Source organism: Pieris rapae, chromosome 17, assembly GCF_905147795.1.
Source record: "Pieris rapae chromosome 17, ilPieRapa1.1, whole genome shotgun sequence".
Taxonomy (NCBI): domain Eukaryota; kingdom Metazoa; phylum Arthropoda; class Insecta; order Lepidoptera; family Pieridae; genus Pieris; species Pieris rapae.
Genome location: NC_059525.1, coordinates 8,776,778 through 8,790,005, shown reverse-complemented (window position 1 = coordinate 8,790,005; position 13,228 = coordinate 8,776,778). Strand labels below are relative to the sequence as shown.

General features: G+C 32.2%; 1 protein-coding gene across 5 annotated transcripts; it reads left to right on the top strand.

The window, feature by feature from the left end:
* The first annotated feature begins 58 nt into the window (after nt 1–58).
* LOC110994751 (transcription factor Adf-1) lies at nt 59–10,034 on the top strand. 5 transcript variants are annotated; one of them, XR_006750767.1, is made up of 6 exons: nt 60–460; nt 545–646; nt 748–872; nt 1,358–3,324; nt 3,991–4,422; nt 6,887–7,028. XR_006750767.1 is itself a non-coding variant. In XM_022261580.2 (4 exons), exons 1-4 carry the CDS (start codon nt 3,186–3,188, stop codon nt 9,096–9,098), a joined length of 636 nt encoding a protein of 211 aa, XP_022117272.2. In that variant the 5' UTR covers nt 2,528–3,185; the 3' UTR covers nt 9,099–10,034. The 5 variants fall into 5 exon arrangements, 2 of the variants coding, with proteins under 2 accessions (XP_022117272.2, XP_022117273.1); XR_006750768.1 differs by lacking the exon at nt 3,991–4,422 and having other exon boundaries at nt 59–204; XR_006750766.1 differs by lacking the exon at nt 3,991–4,422.
* The last annotated feature ends 3,194 nt before the right edge of the window (nt 10,035–13,228 follow it).

The window sequence follows — 13,228 nt, the reverse complement described above, 5'->3', positions numbered from 1 at the left end:
GTCATATACAATAGCAAAAAAACTGTACTTGACGTGTTTTCTTAAATTTCCCCTCATCTGGCAACACGTATTTACGAAGATGTAAACAGTGCCAATGGACTTTGTACCCGGCTAATAAATAAATTTAAAAAAAAATGTAAACAAAAATGGAATTAGCAACAGAGCAACTGGGGTCTGGGAGTTTTAAAATTACACATGTCAAATGTTAGTATAGTATTTTATGCTAGAATTATGTCTGTCAGTGGAAATCAAGGACTGGGAGGCCGGTGCCTGCTTTACCGCTAGGGAATTGTCAATTGATAGAGGCGAAAGTTTAACAGTTAACTTGTTTTAATTTTTTAACTCGGTGCTAAATGTTTAGCAAAATATAGATATGTAATGAGAAACAAAGATATAAAGTATGGACAAATTCAAGATCAATGAAATAACCAATTGTTTGCTTAATCAACACGACAAAAAGGTAAAAAAAATGCGTAAGTACTTAATAAGGTAAAAAAAATATTTACATGTAGTATTATTTTTAAGTATAACTTTTAATTTACAGGAGCTATGTGTCCTTTTAAAAAATGAAGAAATATATCGCTGTCGAATCTGTACAAGAGGATATTTGAAAAATGTTGACTATAAAAAGCATATACTGTCACATGTACGTATTTAAAATACAATTACGCTAACCAACTATTAAGATATCTATTATGGAAATAAAGACACTTTTTAATTTTATATAACTGGTACTGATCTTTTCAGGTTACGAGTGCCTATATTAAATTAAGACAGCAAAAAATATATAGATGCAAATTATGTACAGCTGGCTTCCTTAAAAGTGATGAAAAAAATTTACACTTACTCGATCATGCTAAGAAAAATTTTATGTAAGTGGCTACAAATTATAAACTTTACCTATTCCTATATGGAATTCCAGCATTTAAAAAAATGTCAATTTAAAAAATAATATAAAATCAAGTACCAATCAGGTATAAGGACAGGTACTGTTCTTTTCCAGATATTTAATATTATTTTTTCTAAAACTGTTTAAAAATGTGCAATGATGGCATATTTATATGGTATATTTAGTCAAAATTTGAATCTGGTATATACCATAAATTCTGTATGTAAGTTTAAATAAAAAAGAGCATTAATTTATAAATTTTATTCAATAGGCACTAAATAAATATACTAAAATACACTAAATAGTATATATTTCACAACAGTAGCCTGACATAGATTTGTGGGATATCCTGTGTAAATAATGATTCCTTGGAAATATCATCTGCATTTACAAATTCATATTGTTAGGCTAGTTAGTAGTTTACTTAGCAACTGATATAAGACTAATATTTTATATTATTAATTTCAGTAAAATACGTAAAGAAAAGGAAATTGCAGATAAACATTATTATAATAAAAATATAGTTAGAAAACATGAATGTCCAGATTGTTGTAGAAAATTTACTTCTATTACTGTACTGGAAGAACATTCAAAGCTGCATAAGCCATTTCCATATCCATGTTTCTGTGGGATTGCATATCTCAGAGAAATTGATTTCATAGGCCACCAAAAGCTTATCCACAGTAATAACAATAACCAATCAAAACCAAAAACTGTTAAGGAAGAATCACACAAAAAGACGCCAATAGCAAAAACTAAAGCTATTAAACATATTGCTAAGAAAATGAAGAAAAAAAATAAACAAACAAATCTCAAAGTGGAGTGTTCAGTTTGCTGTAAAATAGTTAAAAAATATTACCTACCTCGTCATATGGATATTCATTCAGATAACAAGCCATTTAAATGTAATATTTGCAATCAAAGTTTTAGGCAAAACTGCGGCTTGTACAACCACATGTCTGTACATAAACCGAGACAGGAATTTCCCTGCCAGTATTGTGGTAAAGTATTTAAATGTAAAACCAATATGATTAACCATATAAACATACACACTGGTGTAAAACCTCACGTGTGTAAGTATTGTAATAAACCATTTGCTGATCCATCTGCTTTATTGAGGCATGAACGAATTCACACAAAGGATTATAAATATTTTTGTGATAAATGTGACAAAAAATTCACAGATAGTAGTGGTTTGATTGGGCACATAAAAATACATGGAGAAAAACAATATGCTTGTGAGATATGTAACAAGTCATTTCTGTCCAAACAAAACTTTATGAAACATTTAATAATTCATACTAAAGTAAAGAAATTTGAATGTGACTATTGTAATAGTAAGTTTTCATTAAAACAATATCTTTTTCGACATATACAAATGTCATGTAAGGTCAGGAAATTAAAGGAATAATTGTTTTGAGGAATTTAAGAAACAAACCAACACTGATCTGATCACCTATTTGAACAGAACATTGTATATGAAACATAAAAACGTGTTATTCAACACACAGAAATAGTAACTAATGGACAAGTAAGACTTTGCTTACAAATATTTTAAGATTTTTCATTTCTTTATTCTATTGTTTATAAGAATTGACTGATTAAAATAATTTAAATATATAGTATTTTTTTATTCAGTGTTCATATTAAGTTATTAAACATGCGATTTTCACCTCTGACGGCGTGCGTTCGAGTCTCGTTTTTTTCCAGTACAGAAATTATCTAAAGCTTTGGTCTGGTGATCATGACGCACAACGCTGCGGTATGCGTTGCCGGACACTCAATCATAATGGTAGCTGTACACACTCGGCGAGACACCCCGAGACAGGCCGAGGGCGAGAGTGTACAGTAGAGCTCTCGTCTCGCCTCGCTTCCTCGCAGTCGGTCGGTCGCCTGTCGGTTTTTTGCGCACGAGTCAAAGGGTCTCGCGAGTAAAACGAGAGCGACCTGTACACATTCGTTCAATCACTTGCTCGATGACTGTGGTTATTGTGGTTATTATGTGTTACAGCAGCGGTTTCCACGTCCATTATAAACGGTGTTTTAAATACAAATAACGTAACGAGTGTGTACAGGCTGCGCTCTTCTCTCGGTCCTCTCGGTCGAGACTCTCGGCGAGAGGCTCTCGCCGAGTGTGTACAGCCACCATAATATGAAAAACGACGAGAATGTTCTCTTGTTCCGTCGCAGTATGCGTCAGCGGCGAGGGGCAAGCGCGGTGAAGTGGGGAGTTGTACTGCCGCACAGCGCGGCGTCATTCTCGTTTCAACGGTGCGGTGTGCGTCACTGAGTCAATATGGAATTTTTCGAAGACAATTTAATAGAATTAGTTCGCAACTATCCTTCTTTGTATAAAAATAAAGACAAAAAACATACAAGTTTGTTGGTTAAAGAAAATTGCTGGAGGGAGATAGCTAAGAAGTTGAATAAAACAGGTGAGTTGTTTGTATATATTTCTTTTTTTTTTTGTATATATTTATTTTTTATTGATATATTTTTGAAGTGAAACTTCTTTATCGACGTATGGGAGAAATCTTGTAAGAAAATCGTCACGTTATTCGGTTACGCGCCATGTTGCTTTTTTATCGAAGTTTAGTATAGTGACGTAAAGAATATAGGTAAGGTAATGTATGATAATAACAACAATATATTAGTTTTGATGTTTGGTTTGTAATAAGAATAACAATATATTAATTTGAAAGTGATAAATTAAAAAGACTTGTTCAAATTTAAGTGAATTAACAAGAAAAGTGAGAGTGATTATACATTTCATTTTATAAATTTAACACGTATGAGCATGATATTTATATTTATTTGAGGTTAACCTCACTTTTTGATTGTAAGTACATAAATCTGTTAAAATTGGCAAGTATTAATAAATATGACTAAAAAAAATTGTTTTTCTTAAAGCTTAAGCCTTATCTACCCCATTTTCGTGAAGTTGCAAATAGTAGACAAAAGGATATTATGTCGTAAAGAAGTTTCACTTCTTACCTGTGTACTCTGGTACACACACATATTTTTTGTATATGTTTGTATATATTTTGCCGCAGCTACCTTGGTAGATCTAACTAAAAAATCAACTGACCACCTCTCCGCAGGGACGCTAAATGCTGCGTCGTGACGCTGCGTTGCGGCGCATACCGCAGCGTTGTGCTTCATGATAACCAGACCAAAGCGTAAAGCTGCGTATAAAAAAAACGCGGCAAACCATCGAACATCGAAGCGCGCGACGGCCGCGATCTATGTGGACGCGATCAATGCCGCGCTCGTGCCGCGGGGCGATCCGCTCTCTGTCGGTTTTTGAGACCGCACCAAAGGAGTTTCAACCGTTCGCTCGCTCGCAGTGGTGACGGTTGTAGTTTTGGTCATTTGGCTCGCGCGGCTATTACGTAAAAATGGACAACGAAAAGTGCCGTTTACTAATACTAGATAATAAATTGTATAGCGCTAAAGATTTTTTTGTAGAACAGCAAATCCTCCTAATACCACATTAAATCGCCGAGGTGATGGTGATGCGTGGGTAGAAATCAGTAAGAAAATGCAAACGATTTTTCTTTTATTTTTTTACAAATAAGATGATGAATCACAATGAAAGCGGCAGCCACCCGACCACGCGAGGCCATACTCGCAGGTTTACAAGAGGGAACTGGTCTGACTATCCGCCGCGGTCTGTTCGTAATGAATCTCTATGTAATGAATGTAGCGCAAGCTTGTCATACTCAAAAATACAATGACCTTTTCAAATGTGTATGCTTCTATCGACGGCTATATTTTAAATATAGATTTAAAAAACTTACAGCGCCATCTATTAAGACTAGTAGTAAAAAGCTTTACTAGAGATAATTTCTCAACCAAAAATTCTATCGGAACCTGCCAGTTTCCAATCCTCAAGCCTTACCTATTTTTGTTATAATTATAAATTTAGATAAATCTTTCGAATAATGAGCGATAAAGTGAAAGACATAGTAACAAAAACCTAGAGGTTGGATATATGAGGTGATAAATGTTTTTAGTGATAACCCGAAATGCCACGAGAAATCAATTCAAGCGTCCGTTACTTGCGTCGCGTCACCGCGCCGGTCAATACGGCGCGCGCGGGCCGTGCGCCCCGCGCGTCATCCCCTCATTTCCACCCCTCAGTCAGATTATCTACCCCGGCTAGAACACCCTTGCTAAAAGATATATTAAAATACTGCACTTTAAATTGCCTAAAAACGTTGCAATATCTAAAAACGCGGCAAAAGTATTATTTTCCGTTGTGAATAATTACGTTTGAAAATGAATGAAATTGATTTAATTAAAGAGGTAGAGAAACGTCCTATTTTGTACGACAAATCAGTGAGTGGTTTTAATAAAACAAAGTTGAGGGATGACGCCTGGAAGGAGGTCCAGGAAGCGTTGAACGTGTCAGGTAAATTGATATTCAATTCAATCAGCGCAACGATGTTAGGCGCAATGCGATAAGTACGGAATTTGAATCGGGAAGCATTGTTTTGGATAAGGAAATATACATATACTTCAGGACAGTATAGTCTGGAATATACTTTTCTTGAAATATAACGAATGAAATTAAATGTTCGTGTGAAGTTATTTTTTTATAAAGTTTACTTATAGGATAAGTCCAATAATTAATATTGTTCAGTAATGGATTCTAGTAAGCTGAGACATGAGCTGTACATAAAATATATAAAATAAAAAGAATTAAAAAGTTTCTACGGGAATTTCTAAATGTTTATTCTTTTTGATATTTAAAAAAATTATTGATTATCAATAGGTACAATACTACACTAGATTTAAACAATTAACCTTATATCTGTATTATTAATTCATAGTTAAGAATTTCTTCATATATACGAACCCTGACAAATTAGAAGGCTTCTATTTTATACCACTTCGCTATGTAAGATTAATTAATCGGATTTACCAAGGCAAATTCCATTAGCAAATGTTCGGAACATTTACAACGTGTCTTTCTTATGTTATAATTAATAAAAATAAGAATCGTAATTGGCAATCAACAAAAAATCATTGTTATAACTTTTATTATTTTCCAATCCGTACAAGAAATGGTTACGATTATACCGCCTTGTACTTGAAGAATGCGACAGTGAAAACATCCCGCCATTTCTCATGATCTGGATGAGAGTCAATTTAGCGGGAATAAGTATTTGGGGACATTTGTCATGTCAAATTCGTTCGTACCACAGATTCACAGATCAACATTTTACCATTAAGAATAAAAAAGTATATACCTACTCATTAAATTGTAAACAAAGTTGCAGGGAGTTCATAACATTATTGAAGTGAAATTCTTTAGGAGCATGAGAGTAAAATTTTAATGGATGAAAAGCAATAATAATAAAAAATTGCGTCACGAATATGTGCAACGTTTTTGTCGAAGAAAAGGTAGAGAGCGATTGAAACCGTACGAGAGAGAGTGAGAAAGGGCGAACGTAGCATGAAGCAAATAGCCATGGAGCAAGAATAGGAAGAAAGTGAGAAAGAACGAGAGACAGAATGAGATAGAGTGAACGAGAAGAAATACACGCTGCTTTCCCATATTAAAACTTTAGACGGCAATTCTGTCGCATAACGTCTTGTGCAGTAAACGCAGATTTTTTTATTTATTTATATAATAATTGGCACGTATACCTACTTACAGTGTGTAAACATAGATAAACAAATACATGGAGTGATCATATACTGGTACATGATGATCTTTTGGGGCTTTTACCTTAATAATAATTCCTTAACAAAGATAGCTTCACTTCTCACTTGTGAATTTTGTATGCACGCACTGTTTTTATTGTATTTAGATTTTTAATTGAATCAAATGAGACATTTATATAAGAATTGAATTTTGCTGGTCGTGTCCACATGTTTTAGGGACGACACCGCTTTTTTATATTTTCGTATGTAAGTTGATGTTGACATGTGTTTGTCCTAATTTTGTGTATTTTCCAAATTAAAAAAATATTGTATCCCCTTTAACAGAAGCCGAATGTAAAAAGCGATGGCGTTCATTGCGGGATTCATTCATAAAACTGCAGCGGACTCACGGTGGACGCACGCGTTGGCCATACCACAATGCCATGAGGTTCCTTTTACCACATATAGAACCGAAATCTGAAACTTTGTAAGTTTTTTAGTCTATTTATTATTAAGTTTTAAAGGCGAAGAAATCGGCATTTCTATTTTTTTTTTAATGTCGAAATGATGCCTAAAATTACTTAATCGATTTGTATTATATTTATGTATTCGACTTACTTACTTTTCTATCAAGAAAAGAGCGTACCAATTCTTAAAAGGCCGACAACGCACTCCCAAGATAGGGATGTCATTAAGAGTGTCCATGGGCTGTATCACTTAACATCAACATGCCATTTGCCCCATATTCTATAAAAAAATTAGTTGTTTGGTTTTATGGAATTAGTTTTAGGATTATTGAACATCTGTTATTGGGCCTCCATACGTTGATTCAGCCATCTTTATGTTTAGAATGCACAAATCCTCAATTTGATTCACCGTTATTTACAGAATTAAACGAGAAACCTCAGACTCGGAAACAGAAGAAGAAGTCCGTCACCGTCCAGGTCAATCTCTTCCTGATCTCTTTTTAGAACCGCGACTAGATGATGAAGACGACTTTCAGCCGAAGAAACCTCGACTGAACTCCTCAGATGATGAGCTTCAGAGAACAGACCCGGATGAGCTATTCCTATTAAGTTGCGCGTCGACCCTCAAAAGACTTAATGCCAAGCAAAATGCTGTAGCTAGATTGAAAATACAACAGGTATACTAATGTTATTTTTTATAGTGGCGGTAACATTCACTTATGACATTATGAGAGTTATAGTTCGCGCATTTTACATTTAAAATGAAGTACATTTTAATTTCAAATGATGTCAATATTTACTTATTATAAACATTTATTTACATACAATTCAAAACAAATAACATAATACATAAAAATATATGTAATAACTAACCTTAAAATTTAATTATTAAAAAATATTATTAAAAGGAGTCCATTTAAAATGTATGTTTATTCATTAAAAACAACGCATTATAATGTGTAAAAAATACATGTTTCCAGGTCTTACATAAAAAAACTTTTTTTTTGCGGAATGAATGAATTATTTAGTTAATGTCGGCTTTGATAATAACAGATAAATACACCCACGTTTGCACACGCGGTACTTCCTTTGATATGGGTCTATCATACGTGTTTAATCTGACATTCGTTAAGTTACATGTTAATACTCCAGTCATTATATACATTTGGAAAAGAAAATGAACCGAGAAAGCCAAATTTTGGATATTATGTAGGGGGTGGCTAGAAAAGCGTAAGTTCAAATTGTCGACCAAAATAACCTTGTGTAAAAAAGAAGAAAGAATAAGAAAAAAGGGTGAAATTCAGTTTTTTCATAATAACTTGATTCCCCGTAGAGATACGAAAATTTTCAAAGAATACTTTTTTGTTGCTCTTTACACGATCTACAATTAAGTCCCATACATTTTTCACATATCGATCATCGTTATCGAGATATCGATAAAAAACAACTCAAATTTGGGGAGAAAAAATTGTTTTTCGCTATTTCCTTTTTTCTCGTCCACGTTATATCCAAAATTTGGCTTTCTTGGTTCATTTTCTTTTCTAACCTGATTTTTCCGACGTTTGTCAGTTTGTTTTGTATATAAAAACTTTGCTTGTGTTGTGTGTGTGTGAAGTGATAATAAAAAAATAAAACTGTTTATTTTTTTATTAACACTTCGTTACGATAATATACATAATTATAAATTTAAAAAAAAAAACGAAAAATAAGCAGGTTACATAAGTTATTACGCAAGCGACAGCCTTATCGCTGCGAGCGATTTGTTCCAGGCCACCTCTTAAGTTTATAAGGAATGTATAATCTGTGTTTTAGCCCTTCAAGCACCAAGGCAACCTTAGTGGGGTTTCGTATCTATACTTTTTTTTATATATATTAAATAATAAAAATAAAAAAAAATACTGAAGACTCGCAATCGACAAATCACTGATATAGAACCAAGCAACCCATAACAATTTAATCGGTATTGTATATTGTTTTTTTTTCACCAACAGGTACTATATGAAGCTGAATTCGGCACTCAAATGGAGCTTCCATACGTCACTCCGGCCAGCGATTGTGATTATGAAAACGTTGACGGTTCAGTCGAATAAAATTTACACAATTTTAACCTTAAATTACTTTAAGATATCATTTTTGTCGGGTCGAATTCGATCCAGTTAATCTAGTCTCGTGTTCTGTGATGTTTCACTATGATTTCATGATTGATCTTGAAAATGGATGTAATAGTGATGGATTTTAATAATAGGTATGCAAAATATGTTGGTTTTGTAAAGCATATTGTGTATTTGGCTTTGCGGCATGTACTTTTGCGCTTCAGATTTCTGTTTGTTTCATCATGATTTGTAAATCTAATAGGAAGGTGATATTAAAATCCATCGATTGGTTATTGGCACAATTTATCATTAATTAAGATGTCAATCTCAGATGGTCAAAAGTGGATTGAGATATTGGGTTTGGGCGCTAAATAAGCACATAGCGATATCGGCGATTGATCCTACGACCTCAGGGATGAGACCTCACGAAAAAGGAAATTAAAATACTTATATATTTCGAAATTCTTGCGTAAATTGGTCTGACCAAAGTTAGATTCTTTTTATGTCACATAGAATATTCTTACATTCAAAGACCAATTTTAGCGGGAAACACATCTGTCAAGCCGATGACAGATCTAATTTTGTCGAACGCTTAGCATCTGTATAATAATCTAATAAAGCAATAATCAAAGACAATTTATTTTATTGTCTTTGTTATAATAAATGATACATTGGGATTTCTAAAAATAAGAAACGAGTTGTGAAAAAGCAATGTTTTTGCATACGTTATTTTACTCACTGTAATTAATTATTATAATATAATCGATCAAACTGGTTTCAATATTATGTATATAAAATTAAAATTTGTTTCATTGAACTTTGAAACTAAAATTAAGCGTGAACGACAATCTGTTTATTTTAGCATTAAATGTACGTGTGTTTTATTTATTCTTATACCAAGTCATCGACCTTTAATTGAATTAAATTTGGCATTGATCATTTATATTGTTTTATTTAGTACACTTACCTGTAGTTCTGAGAACGATTCATTGAATCTACTTAAGATGTCATACTTTTTATCCACAAAAAGGGATTCATTTGCCTACATTACCAATTCGTAATTTCTCTTCTTTTTCTTTAAAAAAATAAAATACGTTTATTATGGAACATAAGATAGAGAGGTATCACTTACTCCACGTCATTCAATTTGAACATGTATGCATCTCTACTCATCGGCAAAGAAGACAGAGGGTGTAGGCCGAGAAAAAACCGGCGTAAAAACTCTCTACTACTACTCTTTTAAAAAAGCAGATCATCAAACAATACCTACTTATTTTATAGCAAATTAATTAGTAGTAAGCCTTTTTACACAGCTTTTCTTTACATTTCTTAATTTATTAAAAGGCAGAGATAAAAGAGCTCCTGGATTTTATTAAAGAAGAGTAACCCTTTTCCCAAAAAATAATTTACGTAGTAGTAGTAAATTTCACATTAAAAATATTTAATGAAAATAATGTTTATTCAACAAATAGTCGTTATCTGGAAAAAAAATCGTAATATTTTATTTTATCATTATGACATATTTACCTGGTTCCTATCACATCATCTTTTCTGCATATTACTTTTACAAAATAATGTCGATGTTTCACATCTACCAGGCGTCCCGTGACGGCTCACATTTTTATTGTAATGTTTTCCATTAAATGTTGTGTACACTTGATGCATGTATTGTGTTTTTGTGTGTCGTATTAGTGTCTGTATGTGTTTCGATAGTTTGCCTTTCTAAACGATATAAATTATTAGATACTGATTATTCGATTACTTTGTTCCTACCTTTGACACTAGATGCAGAAAGCTACGATACGTATAAGGGAATTGAGAAGAAATACAATTTTCAAAAGCATTGTTGTTCAAAACACCGTTTTAAATTTGCATACAATATTAGATATTATACAACTTTTAACCATCAACCGATTTCCCTGAAATTCAAACATTTGCATACAAAAGTTATTGCAAAAGGCCAAATAACTGCCCTTTCGAAGGTCAACCTTTAACTCTCTCTACTCGAAGAATTCGAAAATCGTACCCTATTTGACCTTAACAATAGGTAAAAATCTGATAAAAAATCGTAATAAACGTTCTACCAATCTGTGATAATGCCGCGCTCGAGTTATTTATCGTACATTTGTTTCTTAAATAAAAAATACAGACAGATCTAATAACAAATTATAAAACTGTTAAACTTAGCTTATACCTAATAGCGATTTCATAAATTTTAATATTTATATTAATTTTACATTACCGCAGTAAAAAATTGTAAGCATTTGCAAAATGATACAAACAAAGGTATCACTTTGCAAATGCTTTTAAAGGGTTTTAATTTGCAAGTTAATAAAAACAGAAAAGCGGGTCAATTGCCTTAATTGATATCAAGTAACAATTAATTAGCAATTAATAAATAGCTATTCTATCGATTCGTTGGTAAGGAAAAATTTTATAAAACATCGGCGAAGTAATATTTTATTATTATTAATAAAATGCACTCTTTGAGCAAATAAAATTATTATAATTATTTATTTATACAAGAGAGGACAGTTAATATTTTTAGAAAATTTTCTGAATTTTAAGATACATTTATTTAACATTAAATGTATCAAGGTTCTAATATTTAAGACATTTTTATTAAATAAATAAATACCAATAAACCATTTACTTGTAAAGAAATTGGTCATATAAAAATAGCTACCGCTATTAGTTACCGCTTACAAGAGGTCCAACGATCATAATAGCACTAATACATTTTTTCTGAGTAAAAAAAACTTCTCCTATAAAAAGATACCATAGCGCCGAACTGAGTTCCTCATAGCTAAGTAGTTAGTAGTAGAAGCAATAATTGCTCCGTGTTTTGAAGCCACTTTGAGAGTTCGGCTCAAAGCAAACATAAAATGTAGTTTCCAAGTTAGATTTTAGTCTCCTGTTATGCCTAGAAACCACGCGTTTTCATAAGTAATTTTGAGCTTATAAGTAAAAAATACGATAAAGTGTCTTGGAAATTTTATTCATGTTTTTAGAGCGGCAATCTCTTCTATATATTAATCACTTTAAGGTTATTTTATTTTAATATATATTAATATGAATTAATAGGTATAAGTAAGTAGGTAGGTAATAGATATAAGTTAACAAACATCTGCAAATACATTATGTAATAATTGAGCAATTATATATTAATTATGTCTAGTAAACGGGTATATACCTACTACCAAAGCGTTCTCATATTTCCAAAAGATAAATGTCCCACAGGTTACGAAGGTTCACAGAGTGTTTCCAATTCTCTGGAACAAGTTGAAGAGGTTTGTTGGAGGTGAATTGGTTCCTTTAACCAGGCAATATTGTATGTGATTCATATAAAGTTTTTATTTTTATTATCGTTAGTTTGCATTGTTATCTACTAAACACAGGATACAGCATTATTCCATGTGAGCTAAAAGTTCGTATGCTCACATAGACAAATCTAACATGTCATTTAAGGATTTTTTTTAAGTATAGAAAAATGTAAAAATATAAACACGATATGAATAATACTTTAAACTTTTATAGTATGTAGGAGCGTATTTGGACCATAAGTTTTGACAACAATTATAAAAAACTTAACTGATCTTAATATTATTTTGAGATCATGATTAATATAACATTATAACTTTTTTAACAAAACAATTAAATTGAGATATGATATTTGCATATTTATTGCAATTTTGCCTGCTTTATAATTAAAATAAAACGATATATTATTATTTATTTTAAACCTGCTTTTAGTCTTGTCACATTTAACATTAAATATTTTAATGGGACTTTCAGAAAATTTTCAAATAATTTACAGAGATGCAACTGTCCACTCTCTACTTATTATTGTATTAACATTTTGATGTGCATTGCTAAATGTATTGTTTAAGTGCAATGGTAAGTTACATTGTTTTATATCACTTGTCTAGCATCTCATCCAAGGAAAGCCATTTTACCCAGCACAATACATGTATTAGAGATTTTTAAATAGAACAACTGATAACGGAGCGTGAGGCTCACCTGATGTTCAGTGATATACGCTCATGGACACTATTTAGCCCTTGAGGCATTGGCCAGAGGGATCACAAGCGTTGCCGGCCTTTTAATAATTGGTGCGCTCTTTTCTT